This window comes from Octopus bimaculoides, chromosome 2, assembly GCF_046866305.1.
Source record: "Octopus bimaculoides isolate indiv1 chromosome 2, ASM4686630v1, whole genome shotgun sequence".
Lineage (NCBI taxonomy): Eukaryota > Metazoa > Mollusca > Cephalopoda > Octopoda > Octopodidae > Octopus > Octopus bimaculoides.
Genome location: NC_142929.1, coordinates 189,146,280 through 189,159,176, shown reverse-complemented (window position 1 = coordinate 189,159,176; position 12,897 = coordinate 189,146,280). Strand labels below are relative to the sequence as shown.

At 37.8% G+C, this 12,897-nt stretch overlaps 1 protein-coding gene across 17 annotated transcripts in view; it reads right to left on the bottom strand.

The window, feature by feature from the left end:
• Positions 1–1,157, bottom strand: part of LOC106874822 (AP-3 complex subunit mu-1) — a 66,160-nt gene extending 65,003 nt beyond the window's left edge. For all 17 annotated transcript variants that reach the window (XR_016240849.1, XR_008263502.2, XR_016240851.1 and 14 more), the window contains exon 1: positions 1,040–1,157. Coding sequence is in view for 12 of the 17 variants with exons in the window: in XM_014922693.3 (XP_014778179.1) it covers positions 1,040–1,074 (35 nt within the window). In the remaining 5 variants the exon portion in view is untranslated. The remainder of the gene's footprint in view (positions 1–1,039) is intronic.
• Between the last annotated feature and the right edge of the window lie 11,740 nt (positions 1,158–12,897).

The following is a 12,897-nucleotide window of genomic DNA, read 5'->3' as shown; positions in this document are numbered from 1 at the left end:
TTCCAGGCGAGAACGTACAATTTTTTTTTCAGACATGGTATATCTAAGACAACATTATCAAAGTCTTTTTGTTGTATTTTTTCTTTTCTTCGGACGGTAGAATGTGGTTTGGGGAAGTTTTGGTTGTCATTTCAAGCAGGTCGAGTGACCGCATATAGGTTTTCTCGTCGGTTCGCCATTTATGTTTTTATCCCTCGAGTGTGAGAAGGGTAAAAGGTAGAAATATGCACTCGGCAGGTAAGGGATGGGGACTAAATATTGCTCGACAACAGGACAATAACAACACTGAACAGATTATGTTAATGATTAGAGAGACGATGTTTATTTAGCACCAGTTTAGACCTGATCGAGAAGCAGACTCGCGGTTAAAGGCCGTCTGATCGTGGTTATCCCGTCTTCTTTTCAGACGTATCGTATCTCGAACTATCTTAACCAATATATCTTTCCCTCTCTGAGATGTCGGTGCGAGATATGAGGGAGATTTGACAGCCGCTTTTAGTAGGTTTAGCTGACAGCTTACAAGACTGCAGTTTACGGTAGAGTGGGTGTGTTTCGTGAGTGAGTCTGGCGAACGCGTTTATATGGTGGAATTTGTTAAGCTGCGACAATCAAGCGTACATAAAGTTATGACAGCAATATGTTTATAACAGAATTCGTGAGGCAACAACATTCATAATTATTTATGACAGACGACATGGAATAATAACTACCAAACGTTTATGAATAGAATACGCGAAATTACGAGTGACGTTTATGACAGACAACATGAAGTTCTGAGAATGATATGGTGGAAAGTTTATGATGGTATATGTGAAGTTAGGACAAGCATGTTTATAATAGACCACACGAAGCTACGACAATCGTATGTTTATGATAGAAATCGTAGAGTTAGGACAATCGTAAATGTTTATGACAGACGACATGAATGAAATGACGACGTGTTTGCTCAGCTTTGGGAGCTTCTAAAAATATATTATATTGCTTATATATGGACTGAGATGTATGGAGTGAATAACGGGAGACAATGTTAGATACTCACCCAGAATTATTTATAACAAATAAACTATGAATCATAATTGCTGTATCAGTGTTATTTAGTGGTGAAGATCGAACAGGGTTTACAGTGGAATGACACCATTTGTAATTTGTCCCGAGTCGCTTAAATCCTTTAACACGTCACACATCTCTCTAATTAAGGCCCCTTACATTCAACACTAACAGATGACAATTTGATGGCACCTTAATATACAGACATGTTGATTAAATATAGCTTTTTAAAAAATTGCTTTTAATTTCTGCTTATATTTGATTTTTGTTGTGGTATTTGAAAATTTTTCTTTGTATATAAATTTTAAAACCTATTAGAAATTTGTACCAGATGTTCAGCTTCTTTCATTAAACCATATATTTATTTAGTTTTCGACTAGACATATTTCGGGAGGAGGGATTGTTGTCATGACGTTCATGCCATACTCAAAATCTTTCATGGTGCAAACTAGAATCAACTCAGAATCGAAACCAAATCAGGCGCTACGGTTAAGATCGTGTAGAGTCTACGCTGCAGACCGATGTCCAGTTGTATTCCAACCATGACCATCACGTTTTCCTATTCAGACACAGTGTATCTTAGGCTACATCATCAAATATAACATTCATTTCTATTTTAAGACACTTTGATGTTATCTGAAAGCAATTTGGCTGTTATTTCTAGTCGGTCGAGTGACCGTATAGAGAGGTTCCCGAATTGGCTGAAGAGGAATTACGACTGATTTCATCGCCTTCCTTCATAGAATAAATTAAAAGGTAAAATGCAATTAATAACGATGTTATTTTATTGAGTTAGGTTGGTAAAATCGTCAGACAAAATGCATGAAGTTAATTGCATTAGTGTTGTTACTGTTTTGAGATCAAATTCTACTGATGTCAACTTTGCTTTTTCATTCTTCCGGGTCGACCTAATCAACAAATCCCTTTCTCAGTTAATATTTTTATTGTTAAAAGCGGCGAGTTGGCAGAAACTTTAGCACGCCGGGCAAGATGCTTAGCGGTATTTCGTCTGCCGCTACGTTCTGAGTTCAAATTCCGCCGAGGTCGACTTTGCCTTTCATCCTTTCGGGGTCCATTAAATAAGTACCAGTTACGCACTGGGGTTGATGTAATCGACTTAATCCGTTTGTCTGTCCTTGTTTGTCCCCTCTGTGGGTAGTAAAGAAATAAGAAACTTTAGCGCGCCGGACGAAATGCTTAGCGGTATTTCGTCTGTCTTCGTGTTCTGAGTTCGAATTCCGCCGAAGTCGACTTTGCCTTTCATACTTTCGGGGTCGATAAATAAAGTACCAGCTGTGTATTGGAGTCGATCTAATCGACTGGCTCCCTCCCCAAAAGTTTCGGGCCGGAAAGACTTCCGCCCCGCCCCCCTTCTCCCAGATTTGTTTATTTTTATTATTTTTTTTTTTTTGCCAAAAATCCCCGTTCTCGGATACGGAGGTTCCGGAAAATTGCCAAAAATCGGCATTGTGAACCCCTCCCTCATTCCCCCACAACTTCTTCAATTTTGACTTTTTTCTCCAACACTAACCCTAAAACCCTAACCCTAACCCTAGCCCTAACCGTAAGTACAGAAGTGTTTTGAAATTTTTGTCCGAATCATAATATCTGTATTTTTCCGCATATCTAGAAGAAAAAAAAATATTCTTAAAAAAAAATTTTACAAAAAGTTTTGGACATTTTTTTCAGAATCATAATCTCTGTATTTTTCTGATTATTTTGAAAAAAAAATTCTGAAAAAAATTTAAAATGAAGGATATAGGGGGTGGGTGGGGATTTAATTTAGAAATGTCGATTTTTGTCAATTTTTTTGCAGATTTGTATTCCTCGTAGCCGAAAAAATAAAAAAAATTAAAAAATTGTGTCGAAAAACAAAAATTTTTTTTAAAAGGGTGGTTTGGAGAGGGGATGGGTGGATGTCTTGCCCTACGGGCACAGTGCTTATCAGTATTTCGTCTGTCTTTACATTCTGAGTTCGAATTCTGCCAAGGTCGACTTTACCTTTCATCCTTTCAGGCTCGATAAATTAAGTACCAGCTGCATACTGAGTCAATCTAATCGACTGCTCCCCCACCAAAAAAAAAAATTTCAGGCTTTGTGCCTAGAGGAGAAATAAATATTTTTATTGTCCGCCAATATATTTTCCTCGACACACTGGCTTCCAGCTTTTCCTGTAATTCATGTGTAGAAATCTTTTGTATGGAAATAATAACAGAGCTTGTTGTATATTAGTGCTCATGTGCACTACCGCTTGTCAGGAAAGGTTAAGAGGGAACAGAAAGTCATCTTTAAGTCAAGTGAAGAAAGACAGCAATGAAGGCTAGAAGTACACTCTTGGAATAAAACACAAGAACTGAACAATAAAAGAGAAATAAAGAAGAAAAGGATGTATTACTATTTAACTTTTTTCTTTTCAAGGTGATTCCAATTTAACATTGTAAATTACTAAAATTACAGGTAAATGCTTATTAAAAATTATCAACGATGAGGAAAAAAAACATTAGAAACGAATAGTATTGTTTAAATTATTCTAAGAAGTATGGGAGACAACTGTGGATGTGTTCTATTATTATTAACCCTCTTCAGCAAAGTATATTTTATAATTGCCGTGATCAACAGAGAGAAAGGCCAACGACGCAGACAGAAGACTTTAGATCGAACCCAGTATTCAACTGGTACTTAATTTATCAACCCCGAAAGGATGAAAAGCAAAGTCGACCTCGGCGGAATTTGAACTCTAAGCATTTCGCCCAACATGCTAACGTTTCTATCAGCTTGCCACCATGGCCAATGTAAAAATATTATTGTGTATAAGCACTTACAAAGATTCCTCTTTTATTAAGTGTTGGTACTAGGAAGGGCGTCTAGGTAGACTCTTTTATTTGTTTCAGTCATTTGACTGTGGCCATGCCGGAGCACCGTAGTTAGTTGAACAAATCAACCCCAGAACTTATTCTTTGTAAGCCTAGTACTTATTTTATTGGTCTCTTTTGCCGAACCACTAAGTCACAGGGAACATAAACACGCCAGCATTGGTTGTCAAGCAATGGTGGGGGGACAGACACAGACACACAAACACACACACACACACACATTCACAAACACACACATATATATATATATATAGATATATAGATATATATAGGTGTAGGTGTGTGGTAAGTAGCTTGCTTCCCAACCACATGATTCCAGGTTCAGTACCACTGCGTGGCACCTTGGACAAGTGTCTTCTACTATAGCTTCAAGCCAACCAAAGCCTTGCGAGTGGATTTGGTAGACGGAAACTGAAAGAAGCCCGTCGTATGTATATATATGTATGTGTGTGTGTGTTTGGGTTTGTCCCCTCCATTATCGCTTGACAACTGATGTTGGTGCGTTTATGTCCCCGTAACCAAGCAGTTCGGCAAAAGAGACTGATAGAATAAGTACTAAGCTTACAAAGAACAAGTTCTGGGGTCAATTTGTTCGACTAAAGGTGGTGCTCCAGCATGGCCGCAGTCAAATGACTGAAACAAATAAAAGAATATATATATATATATATATACACACACACACACACACACACACATATATATATTTATACACACACACACACACATATATATATATATGTATGTATATACATACAGGTACATTTTGGTTATCTCACCCCCATTAAAAAACTGGGTTATCTCCCCACTAAAAAGTTGAGTTTATGTGGCAGCAAGAGATTGGATTAAAAGAGTTAGATCCTTTTGATTCAATACTTCAACACATTGTTGACTCTTTGCCTCTTCAATAGGAATGGAATGGTTTGTTATAAAAACGTTATCAGATTCAATAAGATGTTTAATTTTTTTCAGTTTTCATGTTTATGAATTTTTCACTTTTTTTTTTGTTTTATTGTTGGCATTAGAAAGGGCATCCATCCTTAGAAACACTGCCAGATCAGATTGAGGCCTGGTGCAGCTCCTGGCTTCCCAGACCCCAGTCGAAGCATCCAATCCATGCCAGCATGGAAAACTGACGTTAAACAATGATGATGATGAGGGTTAAACAATTGAGTTGAGGGAGATAACCAAAAGTTCCGATATTTCTCGTAAAACAAGGGTAGATAACCCAATTTTTTAATGGGGGTGAGATAACCAAAAAATACCTATATACGACTGACTTCTTTCAGTTCCTGTCTACCAAATCCACTCACAAGGCTTTGGTCAGCCCAAGGTTATAGTAGAAGACACTTGCCCAAAGTGCCATGTGGTTGGTAAGCGAGCTACTTAGCACACAGCCACTCCCGCACTTATAGAAACTATAGCAACATAAAACGTGTGAGCAACAGGTGGTCTTCTGGCTCATCTACGAGGACCGACCGTAACTTTCCAAATAAGAACCAAGTTGGACTGTCATCACCTGAATCTAATTAATCCTTTCTACTCAAAGCACAGGACCTGAAATTTTGGGAGAGGTTGGGATGAGTCGATTACATCGACGTCAGTGTTCAACTGGTATTTAATTTATCAACCCTGAAAGGATGACACACAAAGTTGACCTTGGCGGAATTTGAACCCAGAATATAGCAACAGGCGAAATACTGCAGCATTTCGTCCTGCGTGCTAACAATTCTGCCAGCTAATCCACCTTCCAGAATCTAATTAATCCTTTCTACTCGAGTCACAAGACCTGAAAGTCGATTACAAAAATATCTATAAAGAAAAAACATTAATTCATCTTTAATCAACCATTTAATACTAAACAATCTCTCACAATCTATATATGAAGCTTATCCCCCAATATTTAAATTATTGGCCCTGAAAGGATGAAAGGCATAGTTGACCTTGGTGGAATTTGAACCCAGAACATAGCAACAGGCAAAATACTGCTCAGCATTTTGTCCAGTGTGCTAACAATACTGCCAGCTCACCGACCTTCCTGAATCTAATTAATTTTGGTATGTGAAGTGTTGGTGGTGAATCTAATTAATGCTGATGTGTTTTGTGGTGGTGGTGTTGGTGATGATGATGATGATGATGATAAGGGGGGGTGAGATGTATGAGGAGGAGGAAATGAAGGAGCATGATGAGGAAGGATATGAGAGGATGAAGTATGAGGAGGGTAGTACAAGGAGGAGGAGGAGGCGTATGTGGAAGGAGAAAGTTGAGGGAATAGGGGAAGGCGGAGGAGAAAGAAAACGGGGGTGGGAGGGTTGTACAGTCAATGGGATCAGTTCTGGAACATATTTTATTAATGTCAGATGAATAAAAGATGAATGTAGACCTGCAGTTCTCAAAGTGACAGACATCAGTTCCAGTTAGCCCGCCCCCTCATTAAATATTAATGAAATGTTCACCCCTCCTTCACACCTCATTAAATATTAATGAAGTTTTTGTGCTTTTCCCTTACATACCACCATCTTTGTATTAATGAGAAAACACAACAGACTTTGCCTTCATTTAATTCTACTTTCTTTGTCACAGTGTTGGTTAAGTTTAATATGTTTAAAACCATCCAATTTTATTAAACATGGCAGTTTGTCCACCCTCCTTTTCACTCCTCATAGTAATGCCGCTCACCCCATGAGAAATAGTACTCTAAAAATTGCTGGATTCGGAGAAAAAAACAGAAAGACACAAAATACAAATGGCAGCCATAGTCGTGGTTGATAATAAAGTCACAGAAAAAAAGTCACAATTTTGGTTAGGAAAAAAGTCACAGGAAAAAAGTCACAATTTATGGTGGCTGGTAATAAAGACACAATTTTGTATAGGGATAGTTATTCACAATTTATTAAAGTACCATAAACAAGTGACTGTGTGGTAAGTAGCTTGCTTATGAACCACTTGGTTCCGGGTTCAGTCCCACTACATGTTACCTTGGGTAAATGTCTTCTACTAAAGCCTTGTGAGTGGATTTGGTAGACGGAAACTGAAAGAAACTTGTTGTATAATGAAAAGGAACCTTGACAGCAGGGGCCCCCTGCCTTTAGTTTCATGCAGAAAAGAATAAAAGTCTATAGCTACCTTTTAACTGTTCGATAACTTGTTCATGATCGATACATCTATATATATATAAAAAAAAAAGGATTCTATCTATTTGTCTAGCAAAATGAAAGTAAATGGTTCAGGGGAAGCTATTATGTTTTTTCTATATATATAAAATCGAAATTCTGTCTCTTTCTTTCTCTAGCAAAATGAAAGTACCTGGTTCAGGGGAAACTATTATATTATTGCCTAATTTGTCTCAACAAAAATTATGCAATGGTACAACACTAATTGTGCACAAACTTATGAGGAACTGTATTGAGGCAAATATTCTCACTGGTTGTGGTAAAGGTGACACCATCTTTATTCCTCACATACCAGTTATACCATTTAATGTCCCATTCCAATTTAAGCGGTCACAGTTTCCTATCCCACTTTCTTTTGCCATGAGCATTAATAAAACTCAGGGCCAAATAATAGAAGTTGCTGGTTTGCAAGTTAAACAACCATGCTTTTTACATGGTCAACTTAACGTAGGAACAGGCGGAGTAAATTATATATATGATAATACTTTGAATGTGGCTCCCGAGAAACAGTAAATGTAATTACCTGATCAACGATGGGTATTTCTGCTAGTAATATATAAAGAAAGACTCTGGTATTATTTGGTTTGATCAACGTGAGGATAATATTTCTATGTTTATGTTTAATCAACTACAATGCAGGGTTTTGACTTTTCTTTCTGACTGAAAAAAAAAAGGACCTTTTTTTTATATTTCATCCTCATAGATACAAGGTTTCTATTTTAAAGTGAACTGAATTATAACCTTTAGCAGAATTCACTCTGTTACTAGCAAACACGACCACCTGATCCTTGGGTACCTTTAGAAGAATATCGTCTGCTCCCAGCAAACGCCATTGTCAGGTCTTTCCAAAATGTTCGGCTGTTTTATTGTAGTTACCTCTTTTACGTGTCTAAAGATTTGAAAAAAATCTTTATAGGGAAATTTTTGTCGTGTATTTGTTAATCAAACGCACTATTTTATGTGAGAACCTACAGTGATCTGCCAACACATGAATCACGAGTTCAAATTCACATCTAGCATTTTGTAGTTTCTACGTAGACTATTTTATTATAAATCAAAGAAACTACGTCAGAGATGCGAATCCGAGCAAGCTAGACTTGTTGTTGTAGCTGATGATGATGATGACGACGACCACGGTGGCGATGAAGCATTCTTTAAAATGTTAAGCAAGGGAGATAACTTTGACTGCTTAATTAAATACGACAGCCATCATTAATTTAAGTATTAACTTTCACAACGGTTTCCTAATCACAACCGTCTCCAAATATCAAAGATGCTTCAATGGATCCGTCAACACCATCAGAGTCTTATATTTTGAGATGATCCAGTCACAACACATTTTGCCCTTCACAGAATTTTGAGGTTGAAAAGAATTTTAAAAATCTCACGTCACTCTTCTGGAGCAGAATATCTTCCTATTATCCCTCAACCCCTACCAATAAACAGTTGTATTAGCACTACATTACTCTGAATATTCCCTTGATAGACTGCTCTAAATGACTGGTTTCCAGTTACAACTGGAGCCAGTAGGGATGGTAAGCGTCCCGACAGAATAACCCTCTTCCCATACGAGGGAAGCAGATCCCTAAACTGGGACACAAGTTGTCACACATTCTCTGGCTCCAACCTTGTTGCAGCAGCCACAAACTCGAGTATCGCCGTCAAAACCTTAGGTGTCCTCAGACCCCACACTGCCGATTTACTCCACAATGTATATATGAATGTTTTATTGAATCCTTGATTCGACACAATGTGATACTTGTGTCATCATATAAGTGGCGTCCTTTGTTTCCAATCTTCCATGTAAACATATTTAGTCATGGGAAAATGTTACCTTGGAAACAGGTGAGGGTTGATGACCAGAAGAGCATCCAGTCATAGAAGAACAGCCTCAACAAATCCCATCTGACCCATGGGAAAGTGAAAGCATTCCCTTAAGGTGTCAAGCAGGTAGAATCTTCAGGGCATCAGACAAAATGCTTAGCGGCATTTCTTCCAGCTCTGAACATTCACAGTTCAAATTCTGCCGGGGCCAACTTTTTCTTTGATGCTTTCAGGGTTGATAAAATGAAGCACCAGCCAAGTATTGTTCCCCTCACCCTAAAATGTCTGGCTTTGTACCAAAATTTGAAACAATAACAGCATTCTTTTATTACCATAATGGTTATTGCCACCCATTAGTAATGTCATTTCCTTCCTTTGGCTCCGTTGGGGTTATTCTAAAAGTACATCCATTCAATAGTTTCAATCTTCTGAATAATTTCGGTTATAGGAAATTTCACCAAAAACATTTTTGCCAAAGGAAAATCATTTCTCGTGACATTCTTCTTAATGTTTGACATTGTTTAAAGACTTGCCTGTCTAATGCTTTTATCGTTCTTTGTTTTATTTCTAAAATAAAAATGTTGATATAATACACTTTATCGTTATCCATACGGTGCATTTTCTGAACACAAATACCTTCATATTAACCCATTAAGTCCCAGAGTTCTTAAATTTCTGAATATTACATTTAAATTTTTACAGAGGATTGAAAATAGGTTAAAATGAAAAAAATAATTATTAGAACTCTTTTACTTCAAGTAGAAATGGAAATACTCGGTGTCCTATAAATAGGACACTGAGACAATGTGATATAGCTTATTTAATGTTCTCATTTCATGTCCTGTTTATAGGACAGTGGGACTTAAGGGGTTAATCAGGTACCTCTAATTGACAGCTATGTGAACTGATTGGTTGACTGCGATCTGAGAGAACATTCTCACATTGATCTGGTATCTATTACTGACAGATTGAACTGATTGACTGTGGTCTGGTACTCACTCTTCTAAGATTGATCTGGTACCTGTTACTGACAGGCACCAGTTGATTGACAACAATCCAAGACTCAATATTTTCAAATTGATCTAGTACCTGTTACTGACAGCTAGGGTGACTGATTGGTTGACAGTGATCTAGGACTCAATATTCTCATATTGATCCAGTACCTGTTACTGATGGTTAAGTGAAATGGTTTGTGGTTAGTCATCAATCATTCTCAGGTGAACAGGCACCTATACTCAACCCTTTTCTTAAACAAAGGAAATGTAAAATAAAGCATTTTGTTCAGAGACAGATTCCAGCAGTGGATTTGAACTCACTCCTCATGGGTACTTTGCTCATCAGCAGGGTAGGCTTTATTCAGGAGGTATGTAGAGGGTATTTTTGTCTAAGGAACCAAAAACAAGATTATACACCAGGCTTCTTACAAGTGCTCAAAGCATTTCATGGCATGAATCTCCAAGGAAGAGATTTATGGACATATTGCATCCATCTCAAGTGTTGTTGCTCAATCAAGGGTAAGGTTTGCTAGCCACTGTTACCATGCTAAACAACAGACCATATATCAGATGTTGTGAATTGGAAACTTTCACACCTTTATAAAAGAATGAAAACTTTGATGTTATTTGTAGAGACACACATGAAATTGAAGAACTGACCAAAGCTAATGTGGGGAAAGATATAACGTAAATCCTCGAGTATAGTCTGCCCTTGAGTATAATACGCAGAGGAATTTTAGGGAGCTGTACCTCTGAAAAACCTAAACCTTGTGTATAATACGCACCCCTTCTCTAACTTGAGTCAAGGAGGTCTATATAACGTCCTTGGTTTGTAAACGTATATACGGTAACGTCCTTTATTATTATTGTATACATAACATAATGCAAACGTGTAGCTGTTTTGTGTTCACTTTGCTTGCAGAAAATAAAGAAATAACAGTAATAACTTCAGTGAAAAATAAATATTACGTAAATTGCCTTTACATATTTATCACTAGGAGTTACAAAAGCAATAGCAAAAACATTTATTCAAATCCTTCAAATTCAACGTCACTTTCAGCATCAAATAACTATTCCATTTGTTCCTCCGTAAACATGTCAGCATCATTGTAGTGTAAATCTCCGTCATCGTCAGATTCATAGTCAACATCAGAAGATTCACTTTCATTTATTTCATCTTTCCATACAACGTCATCCTGAATACCATCCAGTGCAGACGATATACAACACTTTTATTTTAATAAATGTTGCTTACTGCAAGTTATGGATGATTCTTTTATGACTTCATTGCTTTCAGGCTTAGCTTAAGGTATTCTCGCGCCAGACATCACAAAATGCGTCTGAATAAACATTGCCGGACAGCAAATAGGACTCAGACATTGCTTAGGAAATATTTTTCATTTTTAACTTCGTATATAGTACGCACTAGGGATTTTGACCTTTAAATTTTGGGGAAAAAAATGCAGATTATACTCGAGGATTTATGGTAACTATTATGACACTGTGAAATGCATCTCAGTTGCAGATGCTTAAAGATGTCTGCCCATTCCTTCATTCAATATGATTGACCATCTTTTATTTGTTTCAGCCATCAGACTGTGGCCATGCTGGGGCAATGCTTTGAAGAGTTTTCAGTCAACTGAATCAACCCCAGTACTAATTTTTCATTTTGAAGCTTGGTATTTATTGAATCACTAAGTTACGGGGATTTAAAAACGCCAACACAGGTTGTCAAGTGGTGGTGGGGAACAAACAGACACACACACATATGACGGGCTTCTTTCAGTTCCCGTCTACCAAATCCACTCACAAGGCTTTGGTTGGTCTGGAGCTAGAGAAGACACTTGCCCAAGGTGCTGCACAGAGGGACCGAACCTGGAACCATGTGATTGGGAAACAAGCTTCTTACCATACAGCCATGCTCATTGCCTTAACCATGTGACAGGTTCACTCTTTATTCATTTGGCATCTGCACTCACCACCTCATCCATGTAAAATATTTGCCCTCTAGCTTATCCATGTGACATTTGCCCACTAACTTAATCACCTGATGTGTTTGCCCATGATTTCATGCAAGTAATATTTGCCCACTAACTTATCTCATATGTTTGCCCTTTCTCAATTTGGCATTTGCTCATTACCTCATAAATCTGACCTCTTTGTCCATTTCAAATGTAGACACACAGGTTTGAACTCACCACCCATCTATTACACTATGCTTGTGCTACTTACAGTAATGCATTATTATTCTGATCATTGAGGTGCAATGGCCTAGTGGTAAGGGCAGCAGACTAGCAGTCATAGGATCACAGTTTCGATTCCCAGACTGGGCATTGTGAGTGTTTATTGAGCGAAAACGCTTAAATCTCCATGAGGCTCCTGCAGGGGGTGGTGGCAAACCCTGCTGTACTCTTCCACCACAACTTTCTTTCACTCTTTCTTCCTGTTTCTGTTGTGCCTGTAATTGAAAGGGTCAGCCTTGTCACACTCTGTGTCACGCTGAATATCCCCGAGAACTACATTAAGGGTACACATGTCTGTGGAGTGCTCAGCCACTTGCACGTTAATTTCACGAGCAGGCTGTTCCGTTGATCAGATCAACTGGAACCCTTGTCGTCATAACCGACGGAGTTCCACAATTATTCTGATATATCATTATTTATTTAACAAGAACATTTATGAATATTTTGATTACCAACTGTGAAATGTCCACAGGGCCATGACATCAAATAGCGCATCAGGTTTGCCATCGTCAGCTCATAAAACAATTTATATAAACATTAAAAACAATTTCATAGTTAAAAAAAAAATCCAAAAAAGCTTGCTTCCCAATCATGTGTTCTCAGGTTCAGTTCCAGGCTATAGTAGAAGACACTTGCCCAAGGTGCCACACAGTGGGACAGAACCCCGGACCATGTGATTGGGAAGCAAACTTCTTGAATTTCTCCCTGTAATAATGTTTGGATAAAATAAACTCTCAAAATGGCA